Source organism: Arvicanthis niloticus, chromosome 22 (genome assembly GCF_011762505.2).
Source record: "Arvicanthis niloticus isolate mArvNil1 chromosome 22, mArvNil1.pat.X, whole genome shotgun sequence".
Taxonomy (NCBI): domain Eukaryota; kingdom Metazoa; phylum Chordata; class Mammalia; order Rodentia; family Muridae; genus Arvicanthis; species Arvicanthis niloticus.
The window spans coordinates 23,387,873-23,407,974 of NC_133429.1; the positions used below are offsets into that span (position 1 = coordinate 23,387,873).

The following is a 20,102-nucleotide window of genomic DNA, read 5'->3' on the forward strand; positions in this document are numbered from 1 at the left end:
AAAGTGATTGAGGAGAAACAAAAGGAAAAGGGAAAGGAAAAGAAAGGAAAGGAAGGAAGGAAGGAAGGAAGGAAGGAGGAAGGAAGGAAGCAAAGCAAAAAGGAAAAAAAAAACTGGCTGAGACAATTGGTAAACCATGGAGTGTAACTTTTTGTTGTTGTTGTTGTTGTTCCTATTTCCCTGATGCGGGGTAGGGGAAAAGTCTTTGCACAGAACCAAGTGAAGTCTGCCCCACCGCGTCGCTCCAGAGCTGATGACTCTCCAGAGCGCGCGGTGCAACGCGGGTCTCTGGACAGTGCAGGGTGAGCCTTCTGCGGAGCTGGGACTCACGGAGGGGAGCCCAGCACGCGGGCGCAGGGCGGCTACTGCAGGTTGCTCAGCCGCATCCGAGACGCCCAGTGCTTCAGGGACTCTGGCCAGTACCCAGACAGGGGACGCACCAGGTTCGATCGGTCCAACCTCTGGGAAGATCCCCGCCCTTCAGCGCGCTCCCGGGTCTTCCAGCCTAGACTCTGCGCGCAGCTCGCCTCCCCGAGGCTCCGGAAGGGAAGGAGGCGTGTCCGGAGCGGGCGGGCGGGAGCTGTATAAAAAGCGCTCTCGGCGCAGCAGCCCGGGCTTCATTTGCTGTCTGTCACCGGGACTGAGAGTTGCCGCGGGAAAGCAACCGCCGACGACGGGGCGCTGCGCTCGGGCTACCCAATGCTGGGACTATCTGCAGCCGCTGCTCGTGCAATATGCTGGAGCTCCAGAACAGCTAAACGGAGTCGCCACACCGCTGCCTGGGCTGGATCGCAGCGCTGCCTTTCCTTATGAAGAAGACACAAGTGAGTAGGGCACGCCCGGGAGGAGCTCGGAGGCTTTCCAAGGGAATCCGCTCCGGGAGCCCCGGAGAGCCCGGCGCGCCCTGGGACCGGCAGCCCCGGCCATGTGGGGCTGCGCCCGCCCGGTGAGCCAGGAGGGTGTGGGAGAGGCAGGCGTGGTTGTGCGAGCGGGAGCCGCCGCCCCGGGGGTGGTGAGCCCCGGAGCTGGGGAGAAGCCAGGGCTGAGAAGTGAGCCTGTGGCAAGTTTGCAGCCGCAGCTGCGAAGTTTGAAGCTGTCAGTGGCAAACCGCAGATGCAAGGCTTCGCTTCTTTGGCCTGGGTGTTCGAGTTATCCCGGGGAAGGCTTGGATTTTTTTTTTTTTTTTTTTTGGCGGGGACCGGAGGTCTTACCCCCCCTCCCCCCGTGGATTCGGGGAGATTATGAAACAGCTTCCCACGCGCCACCCTCCCCCGCTCGCTCTCGCAGTCAGATTTATCTGTGCAGTCCCCAGGTGGGCGCGGGACGCGGTGCGGACGCGGGTGCAGCCGCTGGAGCGAAGCCAACCCCGAGCTCCCAGGCGGCAGCGCCAGGCGGGGTGCAGAACCTGCCCGGCAGGCGGGGGAAACTTGGCGGCCTGCGGTGTCGGCCGGGTTCACAGCTCTGGGTGGGCCCTCCAGAAAGCTCTAGATGGGGTAGTAGTACTTTCATACCGCATGACACCCTCTCCCATTACAAAACGGTAAAAGTTCTTTTCTTCTTCTTCTTCTTCTTCTTCTTCTTCTTCTTCTTCTTCTTCTTCTTCTTCTTCTTCTTCTTCTTCTTCTCTTTTCTTCTTCTTTTTTTTAATGTGCACCATCTAAGGATAGTTATTGAGATAATGCCCGGAGTCTCTAAATTGCGCTTTATGCATAAAACATAGCCCGGGGGTACAATTATGTCTTTTCTTCGTTGACAGGGGGAGGGGGTGTAGAAAGAGCCACTGTAGCAATCTCTTTTTCCTCTATAGTTCTTTCTACCCTCGCGGTTGCTACCTTTTCATGGTTCTTCTTTCCTGAATTGTTCTGTCATCTGCAGCAGTTTGGGTAAAGCAGCTCTTTCACGCCTTCCCCTCCCCCCAATTCTATAGGTGATTAAAATTTCTGAAATGTATGGAAGGGGATGGGACTCGAGGGTTTGTGCTCATTTTCAGCATTGATGACGGCATCAGTGTGTTGCAAGTAAGTTATCAAATTACTCATAGGACGTCTTATTTTAAATAGATAGGTAGGCTGGGATGCGGACCCATTAGGAAACAGCAAGAATAAAGCACCTTTCCCTGGCTTGGGGACGGACAGGGGGAGGGAACATGGCCTGGCATCCTGGAGGTGTTCTTCTTAGAGCGTTTGCCCTGAGTGAGTCTGGGGAGAAAGGGAAGGCAGGTATCTGCCCCTGCGTGCAGGTTAGTTTTTACCCAAAGTGTCACACCTGAGATCCCTGCTCTTGAGATGAGGATGTTAAGGGTTGCGGCAACAAAGAAAAGTTTCACCGTGATTGCTTGGTGTGTACATGCCTTCTGCTTGGAAGAATAATAAACAAGGGTGGGGTATCTATTCCTTTTTTTTTTTTTTAAAGTAGCATCCGCTTACATGAATAATGGTGGCGGCCCTGAGTGCAGCAGCCTCTGGTACAGGAAGAGAATCCAAGCCTTCTTATTTAAACAAGAAAACAGGAGACAGACAAGGTTAATGTCCAACACGCCAAAGCAGAGAGCAGTGTACTGTGCAGTCACTTTGAGAGTCAGTAGGATTGATGATCCCTGCGCCCTCTTTGCAAAACAAGCGCGAGCTCTGTAATCTCTTTTCTCGCTTTGATTAAATGACTGTGTAAATAGGATTACATGGAATAATTCCATTGAAGACTAGAAAGAGGTCGATCTAGCCCAAAACGCTGTGGCGGTGGCGGCAGTAGTGGCTCAGTGCTGCGGACCAGAGATATTTGAGACAGTTAAGTATTTTAGAAATGTGACCTGTTTGGACCAAGTTAAAGTGCAGGCCCTTTGAGGGGGACAGGCTGCTGCTGATAAAGGGTTTGTAGGCAAAAAGAGGGCAGTGCTCTCATTGAATGGAGGCATTCATTGTCTGGAATCTAATGACCTTCAAGATTCCCTTTAAGGATACTTGTAGAAATCCACATTTTTGTCTCTGAAAAAGAGGACACTGGAAAATAGCTCGAAATCAATAAAATAATCCATTGAAACGAAGGAGGGGATTAGATTCTCTTTCCTATTGTCTAATCTTCTAATCGAAGAGTTGCAAAGAAATTTTCTGTGCCACTCTGAGTGTGGAGAGAGAGCGTGGTGTAAGGGAGCTGGACACTAAGAAAGATCCAGGCCTTTTTTTTTTTTTTTTTGCCTTTTTAATCTGATGTTATCTTTGCCTAGGAGGCAAATCTATTGTTATTAAATAGTCTACTGTAAATATGGGATCAATACCAATTTCCCTTATAACCCCTACCCCTTTCAATATGCTCTCATTACCCAGTAAATTAAAAAAAAAGTAATGTAATGTTAATATTTTAAGGGATTTTAATTTAAATTTTATAGCTTTGAAAGAATCATGGGACCTCAGGCATTTTGAGCCTTCAGTCAAGCTAAATAAGTGTGAAAATTCCATCAGCAGCCACTTGGGGCTTGATGGATGACGCTCTGATTTACTTAGCACCGGTGATGGACCTCAGTCTTTGGAAAATAAGTACACAGGTCCTGAGGAGCAACCGGGACAATGATGCATGTCTTAAGTTTCCAATGTGAATGTGATTTGTATTTTTGAGATTTCTCTTTGTGTGTGTGTGTGTGTGTGTGTTTTTTTTTTTTTCCAAATTGTAGGAATTTATGGTATCTAAAGGAAATTGTGACTCTGGCTCAGAAACGGCTAGCAGCTACTTTTTAAAACCACGGGATTCTAATAGTTACAATTGAGAGGCCACACTGCAATGCCAGTGACGGTTTACGTAAAAGTGCAGTCAGCAAAATGTACTCATGATTATGCCTGTTGTGCTTCCGTTTTCCCCACAGGTTTCCAGAGTTGTGGTGAATGCTGTCAGTCTCAAGAAATAAGGAGACAGGAAAGATCTGTCTTGAAAACAATGCAGAAAGGTCTATTTTAGGAACGCTGAAGCTCCGGGAAAAGAAACAAATAGAATTTTAGCTTTTACTAGACAGGAAAAATAAATTCCCTCCCCCCCCTTTTTTTTTTTGGCCTGTGAAATATTTGTCATGTGCGTGACAATAGTGGTTACTATATAGAAAATTAACATATTTGTGAAAAGAGCATTTGAATATCTTGTCCCTGCAGTCACTCAGTTTGCAGTGTGTGCTTCCAATGGCTCTAATTTATGTAGCTTTTAATTGATACATTCTGCCAAGACTTTCAGACTCAAGTGCTAAGTCGATTACATTTAACATAAAACAGGGAAAATAACCATATGGAAATCTGAAAGTCGGTGCCAAATCAATTAAAATTGCTAAATTTTATTTATGTCTAACTGTTTGATGGGAAGATAGCAAATTGTGAGCTGTATGTTTGTTCTTTAATGACAGGTGATTGATTGAAATCTTACCACTGCCTTAAGTAACATTAGAAATCAAATCAATGCCAAAATAGCTAGTCTTTCAGCTTTGGTCATTTCTTTCATGTTTCTTATCCCATTTCTCCCTGTTGGTGGAGCACCTAAAATATGTTCAGTGAGAGGACTCTAGGTGAAGACTTAAGGTGATGCCTATTTTACCACCTGTGACACTAATGACCTTAGGCAAACGGTATCTCTGGATTTCCGTTTTGTTATCTGTATGATGTCTGTAAAATAGTTATTAAGATGTCTCTCAGATGGTGGTAGAAAAGACTCATGGGGATAAGTAGCTCTGTCCCTGCACAGTAGCTCACTAGTATTACAGTGTGAAATACATTCCTGAGAAGGGAATTGCCTCTCCACCAGCTTAAAAGCCAGAGGAAAATGACCTCTAAGGAGCAAAGCAGAGAGCAAGCTTTTCTAAATCTGGATCCTTTAATTCAGTGCCTGGCCTTCATTACAAGCCGACAGACATCTGATTAGCAGTTTTCTTTAACACAGGGCCAAACTAGGAATGTGCAGAAACTAGGATGGTGTGTGGATCTGAGAAGGGTCTCTGGACATTTTTATTTCAAGTTGGAAGTGCAGAGAGATAAGGGAGCAAACAGAAGGGGGGGGTTCCTTTGATTTACTACTTTCCTGTTTGTATACTTGTGCTAAGTTCATCTTCTGTGGTTCTGAGCGTCTGTCTTTTTTTAGGCTAAGAAGAATTGGTCAGCCTATCCCTGCTCTTGGACTTGCTCTTCTAAGTAAGGATGTGCATCCCTTTCTTCTTTGTTGTTTGAACCAAGCGACAATCAGAAGTCTTTCCCCTCTGCTATCCAAGTCTGGGACATGGCCCTTTCCCTCTGCTACCGTAGTGGTGTTATCCTTAGATCAGGCTAAGGTTTTGGATAGAAATCTCTGAGTAGAGATCGATCTCTTATCTGTTAAGTCTGTGACTCAACAGCAGCTGCTGGAGTTCTGCCTTTGAGCTTAAGTCACCTGAGTGGTGAGAGAGAACACCCAGATGAGATTCTTGGACAGTGCTCTCCTTTGGGGGGGTTGTTGTGTATGTACAGACTTCACTTCATGGAGATGCTTGACTCCCGCCTTGCTGATTTATAGATGCTGCAAGTTGTTTTGCCTTTTCACTTAATTACGGGCATACAAAAAACTGTTTACCAGGACCAGACCTGACATTACCATTATCTTTCCCTACTTATTTCTGTCTATTCAGAAAAGAAGAAGGTGGGGCATTTCTCATATAATTAGGGATCCTGTTTGTTGTTGTTGTTGTTGATGATGATGTTTTTTCAAAAAATGTCATCCTGGGGCAGCCTGTTGTATTGCCCTGTGTCCTTTGGCTATATTTTGCTGGTTGTTTCCAGGCTGCCACAGTAGCTTGGTTATTAGGGAGCTGTGTTCTTTTCTTAACCTGAATATTGATTGAGCTGTGTGACTTTGGGAGAAATTATTTGGACCTCTTTGGACCTGTTTCCTCAACTGAAGAAAAGGAGGGTAGGCCTGGTAATTTCTAAGTGCCTCTGCTTCTAAATATCCTTCTCTTCTAAAGTAATACTATTAATCCCAGCACTTGGGAGGCAGAGGCAGGCGGATTTCTGAGTTCGAGGCCAGCCTGGTCTACAGAGTGAGTTTCAGGACAGCCAGGGCTACACAGAGAAACCCTGTCTTGAAAAAAACCAATAAATAAAATAAAATAAAATAAAATAAAATAACACTAAGAAAGAAGTTTGAACCAGGTGACATGGGAGCCTCCATTAGTTCTCAGATCTAAGTTGCTTTGGTGTGCATACAATATTTTACTATTGTTCTGTGATGATGAACCAGCCAATGGAAGAGACATCAAGATTCAAGTTTAGACTGTTCTTCAGGAGTTTCATCTACTGCTTTTTATTTCTTTAAAACAAGAATGGGATTTCTGCTTGAACAAGACCTCTACTCTCTTCTTATCACCCGAGTGTGGAAGGATCCGAAACAGAACCAGAGAGTTCCAGAACAGTCATTTTCTGAGACAGTGCTTCCCTGAGTCTGCCTGCCAGCCTCCAACATCTATATGGGGTGAATGTAGAAAGTCAATCAAAGACCATTTTGGTGATGTGTCAGAAAACATGAATAGAGGGGGCCAGAGGAAGGGGCTGTGCACTTCCTTCTGTAACCAGGCACGTGGCCTTGGACCAGCCATTGAGTCTTAGGATCACTGAGTGGCATCCAAGAGTTAATACTGAGAAGACAGTAGAGATCAGAGGTGGTAGCTGAGAGGCCACAGAAGTGGACGGCAGGGAGCCTTGGGGGAAGGCTAGCTCCATGGTGACGCTTCACCAAGTTGTTGCTTGCCTCAGTTTTTTACCCGGTTCCAGGGCATCTCCAACGCAATCCCTGCTCACCTCATTTCCTTGGCTAATACTAGATACAAGATGTGTGTCCAGCAGCATATTTTATTTAGATGTCAGAAGCCACTGGTTCTCTCCATTGGCATCAGAATATTCAAAAGCCAGCTGGACCTCCCTGCAGCCAAGAGACTAGAGATCCCTCTGAAAGTCTCGCCATGGCAATGGTACCAATGCTGAAATCTGACTGCTGCCAGAGTGTAATGAGATGCCTATTAAAAGAAAGTTCACAAGCGAGGCAATACTCCAGACAATTAAAAGACAAAGACCACAATAGCCGTCCTCTGGTTATCTGGATGCAAATTTAGCACTTGACTGTGCACCTGTAGCTGTTGGCTGTGCTTGGCTCTCTTGAGGGGCTGTAGATTAGAGCCTGCTCTTAGGAAAGTGATTAGGTGGCCCTTTTTGTGTGTTCTCTGTACACAGACTGCAGCTGAAACATCTCCTAGTTGCCTTGCAAAGAATGCCTTTGCTCGCTAGAGTGACCGCCCGAGAAAAAGGGCATGAAAAGAACTCAGGCAAACCCATCTGTCCACAGTATCTGCATAGAAAAGCAAGTCTGGGTCATTTTTGCAGAAAGGGCATCTCTGGTGTGTAGCTGTGTTGCTGTGTAAACCCTGGAGGCAAGAGCCGAGCCTGGCTGGTGTGTGTGTGTGGGGGGGAGGGGTGTTGGTTTGCTTTGTACACACTTATTGTGTTACCACCAGCAGTTCATCTTAGGAACAAAAGCCTTGTGGGTGCTTAGAACTCCTTCCTCCTTTTCATCCTGATGGATGTGAAATCTCTGAAGCAAATGACCGTTTCCATTTCGTTGTGCTTCCAGGGTAAATCCCATCTCATTACTGCTTTGTGTGTGTTTGTGTGCACATAGACAGGATTGCTGCCAACACTCAGAACTGTGGAGGGTCTGCAGACATGCCATTGTGATGAGCTTTCTGCCGTATTCTGGGGGTCTTCCCCACCCCCAGCAACTACCCTGTAAGAACACACCAGTTCCTGGATTTTGAAGAAGAGCATTACCACAGAAAACACGCTTCTGTTGTAAAGGTCTTGCTGCATCCTGGCATCTGTCCTGTGGGTGTGCTGCCTGTTAAACTGTTAAAACTGTTAGCCAGATGAGCCCTGGGAAAGAAGAGTAGAGACGTAAACCTGTTTATAATATGATCCAGGAAACCCAAAGACTGCAAAACAAAGCTCAGAAGTCAAACGCACGGGCACTACTTATGCTTCTGTATGACCCCACACTTTAACACTTATGAAATAATAACACATTAGGTAGTTCCAGTTTTCATGACCAATCAAACCTTGTGGTTGCCTTGGCTGTGGGATCTGTGATACTTTGCTAAAGTTTACGATTTGTTCTGTAGACCTCATCAGAGACCTTTGGTATGCTCTCCTGGGTGGAGCACTCACCCCATCTCCTCCATCTCTTCTTCTGTAAGTGTGGAGAGGAGGAGCTGTGTACTCTTTCTCCAGGTGATTCTTCAACAGGGACTGAACTGCAGGGTCATAAAGGTGCCAATCAAAAGAAGAGGATTAACATGGAGTTTTTATTATTTAAATGAAAGTATTTTTTGTGTAGAAATACCATTTACTTTGTCCTTTTTTTTAATTTTATAACAAATTAGAAGGTTTTCTTTTCATTTAAGTCCTTTCCAGGAGCATGTTTTAAACCTTTTGTATATATTTATAAAATCTAAAAGCCCACAGAGATCTATAACGGAACACTACATGGAAACCAGTGGAAACTTCATACCACTTTCAGAGTTATGTTTGGTAACTTACTAAGCTAGATGGTTTTAGATCATGAAAATTTACATCTCACTGTGAAGAATTTTAATTTTAAAGATCAGGAATAGCTTCTAATACTTACAGCCAGTTTTTAAATCTACCATTCACAATCAAAGGGCCCCGTCTAAGCCCTTTATGTGCTCCAACATTTTAGACAATTACATTTTTAAATGCAAAGCTGACTTGACCACTTATTCTTCCTGTGCATCTGCCTACATGTGGATGACTCAGCTTTAAGGATCAAAATTTCCTGTAATCCATGTAAAGTATTAACATGTGAAGCTGTTTAAAAGTTACCACTATTGTTTTATAAAATCGAACCATTCTCGTAATAAGACATGACAAAGCAGTGCTTAGGAGAAAGAGAAAGTAGTTCCGTAATTGATTCATTCATCTAACTTTCCTTCTGGCAGGTGGGTGGTACTTCTTTCTGAATTTCATTTTGCCGATAAGGAAACCAAAATAAGCATTCCTTCAATGAGTTTGTGGTATCTGCCATTATTGTCACCCAAAGAGACATTAGTGTGATTCATTAGTGTGACTTAGTCATTACTTTGGGAGAGACTAATCCTGTTTACAGGAACACTAAATAAAAAGCAAATGTGATTCAGATAGTGCATATAGCTGCCAGTAATAGAATCTGGACAAAAAAAAAAAAAAAAAAAAAAAAAAAAGCCATAGTTACTGTTGCCTAGCAAAGTGGCTCATGTTAGATGCTCAGTCAATCATGTTAGATGCACACTGAAATAAACACATCTAGTTCAGGCTGTTGACTGTTGGTTCAATTGTTTGCAACCTTCTCTTTAAAAAGACTAGTTTCATACACAGATAATTGTAGAGTCTACTTTGCTCACCACTTATGAGAGTACTTTTCAGCCAGTAGGTAATGCATTTGTTACTAAGGAGCACATCTTCTATTACTAGAGATCATGTGGGAGAGGAGAGCTCACGATGAGATACAGCAGTGTTTTGGGGTGTTTTTTGTTGTTGTAGTTTTTATTTATTTATTTATTTATTTATTTATTTATTTATTTATTTCATGTATATGAGTACACTGTAGCTGTCTTCGGACACACCAGAAGAAGGCATTGGATCCCCTTTCAGATGGTTGTGAACCACCATGTGGGTGCTGGCAATTGAACTCAGGACCTCTGAAAGAGCAGTCAGTGCTCTTAACCACTGAGCCATCTCTCCAGACCAAAACAGCAGTGTTTTAGTCACTGGTTTAATGACCCTTGGTCAGCTTTTGTTTTTCCTCTTAGAACTTTACTTGCCCCATATTTAAATGGGCAGAAGTAACTCCACGGGATATTCACAGGGTCATCAAATGATAGAATATCAGCTACTGCTTCACCCATGACCATTTCCACGAACAGTAACCCAAAGGAGTAGATGCTAAAGAAGGGAGAGAGTCTTTGGGAGGTGGACCTAGTAAGAGGAAGTTAGATCACCGAGTATATTATTAAGTATGTTGAACTTACCATAAAGGAGACACCGAGTCGCAAACTACACAAGATTTTCAAGCAAAAATAATTTTGAAGTCTGTAATATCCTCCTATTTGCCAAATCCTAAGTTCTTCAAAAATAAAGAAACTAGAGTTCTGATACATTCAGAAGATTTGCTTGGGATTAACAGGGAAAGAACGCCAGGAAGTATAAGGGTTTAGATGCGGAAGCCACGCCTATTGAATTGTAAAGACTAAATTCCTCTAAATCGCTGACTTGTCGCACGCCCCGTGTTTGCGCACATGCTTAGAGACACCACGTGTGCTGTAGTGCTGTTTCCCCCCAAGGCAAGGTGCTGAGGGCTTGATCCCAACTGTAGCACTGTTGGGAAGCACCAGAGCGTTTGGGAGATGGACTTCGTCAAAGGAGGTTAAGTGATTGAGTACTTGCCCTTGAAGGGAGTCTGGGGCCCTGGAACCTCCTTTTTCCTTTCTGGCAACCCAGAGGTGAACAGTCGTCAGCCACATCACCATACCACTGATGTACGGTGCTACCACAAGCCCTGAGCTATGGGGTTAAAATGACCGTCTCACGGAGGACTTCAAGCCCAAGTGAACCGTTCTTTGTTAAAAGTTAATCATCTCAAATTTTCCCCCACAGCTATGGAAACGTAAATTGTTAGGTTTGAGTGGCTGTTGTGGCTGTCCTCTCCCCCTCCCCTCCCCCCTCCTTCTAATCTCCCTCCTTTCGCAGCCCTCCTCCTCCCCTCCTCCTCTTCCCCCTGCACCTCCTCCTCATCCTCCATTTCTGTTCAAACCAGGGAACGAGAAAGCAAGCAAAGTTGACGTGAGGCTTCCTGTTAAATGGAAAATTTGCTTTGATTCCAGCTCCTCAATGCTGTGCACAAGTGCCAATGGTTATGTTTGAACAGTGCCTTGCAAGTCAGAGATCCTGGCCTTCATAGGCAGCTCCACAACCCCCCCATTTCCGGAACAGTCAAATGGAAGCTTCATACCTAAGCCCTCTGACGGTTGTCAGGGAAGCCCATTGTAAACTGGAAAAAAAAAAATATGTCATTTTACTTGATGGGTTTGAAAGCTTGGCATCTTTCAAATAAAGTAGTACTTGAAAGTCAGAAAGACAAGTATTTTTAAATTATGCTTTCAGATAACTTCTTGGAGAAAAGAGGGAAGCTCCAGAGATTACTTTTATCAATTTGTTCTGACCCTATTTCCAATACTTTTTTTTTTATAACAATTTTAAATCTCCACAATTGGATAAAGGAACATTCATACAAATGCCTTTATGATTATGTCTGGGATGTGAGTCTGTAATTCATTTGTGTTGTGTCCTTTGCTTTGGGATCCCTTAAGTATTCAGCAAAGACCATAACCGCCCCCAAAATGTAGGGGGATGTAAAGCCTACCATCAGTATCACAGGCTTGCACTCATGTGCCTGGCTTTTATGTGGGTGTTTGGGGATCTGAACTCAGGTCCTCATGTTTGTATAGCTAGCGAGCATTAGACTGACTGAGCTTCTGAGGCCAAAGTGATAACTTTTTAGCAGACAATTCCAAGAGTGCTTTTTAGCATCCTTAGCAAGAGTGTTGCCATGTAACTTGTTAATTTGTAGTTCCTGGTGAATAAGAGGCTCAGCCAAACAGAGGACTGCAAATGTCCCTGCTCTATCGAAGAAGTCCCCTGTCTCAGCTGCCGCACTTGTCAAATAAGATGAGGATATGTACATTTCTCATAGGAGACTACGAAGGATAGAAGAGTTAATCCACACTTGGGAGGTAAAGCACTTGGGCCAGTAAAAAGGAAACACCCAGGGAAGTTATATTTGCAGGAAGAAGTTGGGATTGGTGAAGCTGTCTGTAGTGATGCCTCATTTCTTAAGCCCTGACTGTACGGTGAATGGGAAAATTAGAAGCATTTATCCAGTCTCAAGAGAGTTTGCCAAGGGCAAAGTTCCTTTTATTTCCGGTGCCCAAGGTCACAGAAGCTCATCAGTGGCGGGGCTGGTTCATGAGCCAGGAGGTCTGTTTCCGAAGTCCACATTTGTCAGCTTGGTGCCTAGAACTGAGGGTCAGGGGTGGAGGGTGGGGTGGGGAATGCACACATCATTAACCTTTTTTCCATTTGGATTCAGAAAGTGATTCCCTACTTTTTTTTTTTTTTATTGAGATGTCAGTTTTAGCATCAGGAGAAATCCACTTAATTGTTGAGGAAGAATTAGGGAAAGCATGACTTTTGTGTTTAAAAGCACCTAGGTTTTACCTCTACCTCTGCCTCTGCCTCTAGGTTGCTGCAGGGTCTTAGGCAATGTATTTGCCTTTGTTTAACCTTTCTGTAACCTTAGGTAAAAATGCAGCGATGAGACTTTGTAGCTTCTCTTTCTTCCTACCTTGTTTGCTTTCTCTCCCTCCTTTTTCTTGTTCTTTCCCTCTCTGCCCTCTCCCTCCCCCTTTTAAATTCAGAAATAACATGTGTGCAATGAACCTTCTCAGAATTGTTCTATGACAAGAAATATCTTGCAGAGCTGGGGATATATATTAGTGGTAGGGTGCTTGCCTAGTGTGTGAAAAATCCCCAGTTCTATCCCTAGCTATAAGCATGCAAGTAAAAAGAAATCTTTCAGCGTTAACACGTTTCCTACTGTATTGTTAGCCGATAAATTCTAGTTTTTTGTTGTGTTGACTGACTGCACACACAGGGCAGAACATGAGTGAGATTTAGGGTCAGAATGAGGCTTATAGCTTTGTCATTTGCTTAGAGCATCATATATGATTTTCTTTCTTTCTCCAGGCTTTCACAGTTTCATCTAGTGGAATAATTCTCAACTTTCCTCATGCAGCGATCCTTTGATACAGTCCCTCATATTGTGGTGACCTCCAGCCATAAACTTAGTTTGTTGCTACTTCATAACTGTAATTTTGCCACTGTTATGAATTGTAATGTAAATACATTTGCTACGCCAGATATCTGATATGTAACCCCTGTGAACGAGTCCATCATCTCCAAGGGGGTCCTAGCCCACAGGTTGACTGAGCTAGATGGAGGGTAATCAGGGTGACGTAGAGTCAATAAAAAAACAAAAAAAAAAACAAAAAAAAAAAAAAAAAAAGGAATAAATTAGTTAGTAGAGGAATACTGTATAACTTTAGGTGGCATGTCCTGTAAGTAGTGTCCCTTATCACTGAGATGGCACATTGACTACTCTGTCAGTTTATTCCGTGTGTAGGATGTGGATGATCATTTAAAAGCTGTTTTCATTGGAAAGCCAAGCAAGATCAGGGGTGATAGGAGAGGTGGGGTTGTGTCACTACGAACAGCCTCGACAAAGGCGTGGGTGTTTGTAAGGATGCTGCCACGGGTTGTTGAACGTCAAGGGAGGCGGTGATGAATGGAGTCGTCTCCATAGACAGTTTTGTCCTATTCTTCGGGCAAAAGTCATGCTATCATGAGGCTAGAGTGAGGGGAAAAACTTCAAGCTTTCTAAATAACTATTTATTTCCGTTTTTCAAAATGAGCCTTAACCTTTTTTTTTTTTTTTTTTTTTTTTTTTTTTTTTTTTTTTTTTTTTTTTTTTTTGTCATGGAGGCTGCTGTTCAAATTGAGGGACTTTGGGGCAGTCTGCATTTCTAATATTTAGATTTTTCTCACTTGTAAAATGAGGTTAAAAGTCTAGTTCCTAATATAGTCCTGAGAATTTCGTGACTAGATAGGTAAAGAATGAGAACCTGATTACCAGAATATTTACCTAGGTGAATATTTCTTCCAGCTAAATGTGTAGTTTTTTTGTTTTGGAGTATAATATTGTTTTTTTTTTTTTAAGTGTTACATTTGTTACCCTTTGAAACATGTCCTTTATAAATTCAGGTTTTGTTTCTTGTCAGTAGTTTTTGTTTGTTTTTTGTTTTTTTGATTTTGATTTGGTTTGGGGGGGCTGTTGTTTTGGGGTTTTTTTTTTGCTTGTTTTGTTTTGGGGGGGTTGTTTGTTTTGGAGGTTTTTTTGTTTTGTTTTGTTTTGTTTTTGGTGCTGGTGACTGAAGACAGGCCCTCACACGCTAAGCACAGGCTGTACAACTGAAGGAAACCCCAAGCCTCTTGCCAGTAATTCTGTTCAGAGCTTAAGAGCTTAATTGTCCAGGTTAATCTTGGAGTGAGTTTTTTTATCAGTCGCAGCAGAGGAAAGTTTCTTTTTATCAGTCCACTACTTCAGGTAAACAAGCATTCCATTCTCTGACAGAACATTAAATTGCTATGTTTCTTCGGTGGCATGCTGACTTCTTCAGAGCACGTGTGAAAGAGAGAAAGCAGCTTCTGTTGTCTTCTCTTGTCCAGCCTCACAGTCTTTTTTATTTTTTTTTAAGGGTTTCTTGCCTGAATCATTGACTACAGAGACTTAATGATGTCTTTGACCAAACTCACCAAGCTAGAAGTGTGTATAGCCAAATTGGGCTCGATGCACAGCAGAGTCTGACCCACAAATTCCAATCAAGGAAAACCAGATGAGATGTCTCTCATCCATATGGTGGTGGAAGGTGGGATGGTGAGGCTTTTGGTGGTGAGTGTTGGTGGGTACCAGTGGTGATAGGTAGTCTACGTTTTTTTAAAGTTTACTACATTTATTTAGTGTATGTGTAGGTCAGGGAAAACTTGCATGACTGGGTATTTTTTTCTTTCTACTATGTAGGTTCTGAGGTTTGGCACCAAGCACCTTTACTTGCTGAACCATTTCTACAGCCCTGAACTAAAATTTCAGTGAATCATTCTTGGGAGCTTGAGGAAACATCTACTGTCACCATCAGTCTAGGGCATTGAGTAGTTTTATGCCTCCTGATGTGAGCTGACACATGGTGGGTGTCAAGGAGGGTAAGTGGGAATGTACACAGACAGCATCAGTGTCCATGGAGACGCATGAAACCATGTATCTGTCGGTCCCCTGCATCAACACATGTTCTTCAAATGTAATTTTGCTGAGAGAGAAAAATGGTTAAGACTACTTGAGTTTGTGGAAGACAGTGGCCAGTTGCTTGCCTTTCTTATTTATGGCACTAGTTCTCAACGAATTAAGAGCCAGTCAGGGTTTTAGGACTGAAACTGTTCGTTTTGTGTGCCAGATTCTTAACTGTGAGTAAAGTGTGTTACTTTATATCCTAAGTTCTTCATATCCTAAGTTGCCCCATCTGTGAGAATGGCAATGTGACAACTCCATTGTTCAGAGGAGAAATATGGGTTCAGAGAGGTTAAGCAAGTTGCCCAGCGTTTTATAGCTGTCAGTCATTAAGTCTGATCTGTTCCCAGTTTCCCGTTTAGCGGCAATACTAAGACAGTTACAGTAAATGGATGCCCTCCCCCAGGTTACCCACAGACATCATGTTTGTTCAAGAATCTCCCCAGGTTTTAGACTAGATAACAGGTACCCTGGGTAGCCAGAGCAATAGACGTGCCTAGAATGTTGTGACTATGTAACAATTTTCATGCATGTGATATGAAAAGTCAGGATGGTATCCGTGTAAGAAGCTTCCAACTGGAAGATAGTTAGGAATGAAAGGCTTAAGGAATTTAGCAGAATAATATTCCCACGATTGAGATCAGAGAGAGGCTTCAACATCTTAGGGATGGGTTAATGCTGCAGTGCCAGTACTTAGGAATTGGAGGCAGGAGGATTGCTGCAAGTTCAAGGCTAGCTGGGCAAAACTTGCTCTCAAAACAAAGCAACAAGCAAACAAAATGCAGACAAACAAGTTAGCAGTTCTAAAAAATAAATAAATAAATAAATAAAAAGTAAACCATTGTGCTTTTTGAACAGTAGAGAACTTTTATCACAAAGGGCAAAGTTCAACTCTTGCCTCAGTTTGCAAGCAGACCTCCAGCAGGGATCTTTAGGAAAGGGAGCAGAAAGAAAAGGGAGTGATGAAACCTTCATGCAGGAAGATCAGTGCAGACTTGGCACTCCGACTCTCTAGCAGCTGAAGCATGTCGTCTTAATTTCATTTAGCTGGATGCTCTGCTCACAAGCCCCTCTCTCCATTTCCTCAGGAAGTACATCCCATCCCTATTCGTTGCCATCTGGTGAGAGAGGCTCTTTGCTCCCCAAACAATCTCATGTTTACATTTCTTCCTCCACCCTCTTTTGAATCCTCAGCAAGGCAGCCGCTTTGAAAAGGAGCCCAGAGGATTATCCCGAGATAGCTTACCCACTTACCCTCTTTCCTGTGCCTAAGAGAACTTTTCTTTCTTCTTTTCCCAGCACGACTTAGTGTAGGGACTGGAGGTCTTGAAGTTTTTCTTACTACTCATCTCTTTGCTAAACTTAGCTTAATTGGTAATCTTTCTGAAGGCTTGACGGAAGGATGCATTTCAGAACATCAGATTAGTGTTTATTTAGAACATTAGTACAAAGCCTTTGAGAGCGGTGGCAGCAGAGACAGGTGGATCTCTGAGTTCCAGGCTGACTACAGATACACAATGAGACCCCGAGATTCACAATGAGACCTGTTTCCCCAAACATTTAGTAATAATAAGAATGTCTGCAGTTACCAGCTGTGCTGGTACATTATAAAAAAAAAAAAACCAATATCTATTTCTTTTTATGTCAGACATGCCTCATGTTAGAGTCTCATTATACAGAATGCAAGGTATGATTTCCCAGATCTTATGGTGAAAAAATTGACGAGAAAAGCTTAAAAAGCGACCTTGTATCACTCATGCTTATTGGCAAGAAAATGCAATAAGGGAGCCTTTTTTTCTTTTGTTTTCTTTTTTCTTTTTTTTTTTTTTTTGGTGGCAGGATGGATGAGATATCAACATGAGTTATTTGGCATGCCACTTTCTGTTTCTTGTAAGACGTCACATGAGGGGGTGCGTCAGCACTCTGGCACGTGACCTTGCAGAAAGAGTAGCTAGTTTCACTCTTGAGTCACAGTGCAAACTGGACAGGCTTACAAAAATGTCATTCTGTGAGTCCTTTCTGTCTTTTGTAGGGATGGCAGATAAGTTAGAGACATCCGAAGCCTTGGGAAGGGATGTGATTAGCATTTAAAAGTTTAACCTGTGTCATCGCTTCCAAATGTGTCTATCCCTGGGTGAAATCTTATTTCCTGTCTATATTTCCTGTGCAGAGTCACCATGAATAATCTTTTTATGAAGCAGTGCTTTAGGAATTTGGATCGATTGCAACTCCTTCGCATCATAGGGAGAAAGTTATGGTTGCATGGAATTGTAACCTCCTCAGAGACTGGCACTGCAAGATGCTGTAGTGGTTTTCTTCAGCATCACTGTGCCAAAGCAATATAAGAACATCCTTTACTAAGTTACCTTTACCTGCTTCTTTAGGAAGGGAACTCAGGATCTTACCACCAGCACTTGGTCATTATGTTTTTGCAGCATCTACTAGGAGAGTGGGTTTCCAATGATTACTTATTCATACAAAACTTACTTAGCAGTCTCAACACTGTCCTGAAATCCAGAGCCGCAATAACAAGCAAAATACTTACTATTTCTCTTGTATCCACGGACCTGGTGTCGCCTCTTGGTTTTATGTACTGATTTTCTGTTTACCTGAACCAAGAGCAATGTCAGGGTAGAACAGGCCGAGTTGGAACCTTCAGATGCCTGTTCTTAGTAATCTTCTCTCACGGGCCAGTCTCCACCTTCTAGAGCCTTCCTAAATAGTGCCCAGCAGCTGGGGACAAGTATTCAAAACTAATTAAACAAATAAAAAAAAATTGAGCCTGTGTTACATGTATCCTAATTAGTCATATTGAAGAACCAACCTTTGGAAGGTTTCCCTGAGAAACTAGTTTTGAATAATGAGAAAGATTCTCCACTCAAAGGAAGCAGAGAGTATTTGGGGAACAAGTACATTTTATATGTTTCAAGAATATAAGGAGGTATATATACATATATATATATACACATATATATGTGCATGTATTTGTACATGTATACATATATGTGCATGTATTTATACATATATATGCACATGTATTTATAAATATATATACATATATACATGTATTCATACACATATATGTACATGTATATATGTATATGTATGCATATGTATATATATACATATATATATATATATCATTAATAAAGTAAATAAATCCAGGTGGTGTGGTCCTTGCTACCCACTCCAATGTTCTGGGTTCCCACATGAAAGACATAAGTATAACCTTTATATTTTGATATGCCTTAATCTGCTCATTGGCTGGGCCACTTCCTAACCTTCACATGGCTAGCCCACCTCCCTCCAACAATCCTGAGTTATTATTTATTAAATCTTATATTTTATCTTGGCTGCCCTGGAACCAGTTGGGCAGCCCTCTTGGGTTGCTCTCTCCCAGCTCTTACATGGTAGTTATGTTCTCTGTCCCCCACCTTTTCAAGTGCAGAATCTCCTCTTTTCCACCTCTCCTGGCACGGAGGAGTTTTTTCCTTCTTTTGTCTTGGTCCCAAGCCCTGGAAAATCCTAAGGTTCCACCTCTGTCTGCCCTGCCCAGCCATTGGCTGCTGACAAGTTTATTTATTAATCAGAATCAACTGGGGACAGGGTCCCTCAATGTCTTACATAGAGTATGGACTCCTATACAAACAGTTTTGGGGACCCAAATTAACATAAGAATACAAACAGAAACAGTCATATATATATGTATATATGCATGCGCACGTGTGTGTGTGTGTGTGTGTGTGTGTGTGTGTGTCCATAGCATTGTAGAGAGAGAAAGCTTTGCAAGGCATACAAATTCAATACAATGACACCATTAAATAAGATTTAACAACACAAGCCCCGGTTGCAAATTCAAATCTTACTGTGAGTGTGATGAAAAAATATAGTGATATTTCAAGAAGACAATGACAGTTTATATTTCCAGGGTGTATTATTGTATCAAGCATGAAAGGGAAAATGCTGTGTATAATATCCTTCAGTAAGGGTGATGGATCTTGGTGGGAACTCTAGTGGCTTAAGAGAAAACCAAGAGGTATGGCTGTTTTGAGATTTGTGTTTGTTTGTGGTATTTGGAAATATGGCAGACAAGAAGTAGAAATTGGGAGATGGGAAGATTCAAGATGATATCCAGGTTTTTGGCCTGAACCACCATCCTGCAAGTTTGGAAATAATATTACTGGGTGTGTGTATTTAATACATGCTTGAAACGGATAATAATAGCCAGAGAAGTTTGGAGACATTTCTCAAGTCATGTATCAAGCGTCTTACACTATTCGAACAACTTTATCTAATCTTCCACACCTCTGTTAAGTGGTTTCTTTTCTTATGTCTCTGCTACAGAAAAGGAAACTGAGGCACAGAAAGATAAACAAGTTTCTGAAGGCCACAGGAGAGTTAATGGCACAGCAGAGAGAAGCATTCTGGCAGCCTGCTTCTGAAATAGATGCTTCCCATCTTTCTCTGCGTTCCCACCCCCATAAAGAATAAACAAACACTTGGTCTTCTCAGGCTGCCTTGGCTTTATCAGTGAAGCCGAAGTTGACTTTTGATTCTGCTATTTAGGTTAACATTGAGCTATTGACCAAACAAAACAGTCTCAGTTTCCCAGCAGTTAGACAGGACCCTGCCACTATTGGGATTACTGATGCAAATCTAAACCCAGGAGTGATTTCAAAAGTTCTTTTTGTCACTCTTGTGTGCTGGTCTTTAATCTTCAGGGAGGCAGAACATGTCCAAAAAATATGTCTTTCACTTTAGGCTGCAGTTTGTGGATTTCAACATTTAAGGGATTTTCTATTGCTAACAAAATATTAAACTAGCACTAACTGTCACATAATGCCCTCATATCTACCAGTCTTTCTATGGGTCCCTTACATATAATTCTGTGTTTAATCTTTTCAAAAATTCAAAAATGTGATTTCAGGAAAACCAAGTCCCAGGGGGGCCTCATAATTTGTTTATGGCCCAAATGTGACAAAAACCAAAATCTTTATGATGTTCTACTTCAAATATCATTGCCTTTGTAAACACAAATGAACCAACAGAGAACCAACCAAGAACGTGCACTTGTATGAGGTGACCATATCCCAGGTATGTCAGTGGAC

General features: G+C 42.6%; 1 protein-coding gene across 5 annotated transcripts in view; it reads left to right on the forward strand.

Moving 5' to 3' along the window:
* Window positions 1-612: 612 nt before the first annotated feature.
* Kitlg (KIT ligand) overlaps window positions 613-20,102 on the forward strand; it is an 80,062-nt gene continuing 60,572 nt past the window's right edge. For 2 of the 5 annotated variants that reach the window (XM_076920080.1, XM_076920083.1), the window contains exon 1: window positions 613-824. In XM_076920080.1, coding sequence (XP_076776195.1) covers window positions 810-824 — 15 coding nt within the window. In that variant the 5' untranslated portion in view covers window positions 613-809. The other 3 variants (XM_076920081.1, XM_076920084.1, XM_076920082.1) reach the window with 3 other exon arrangements.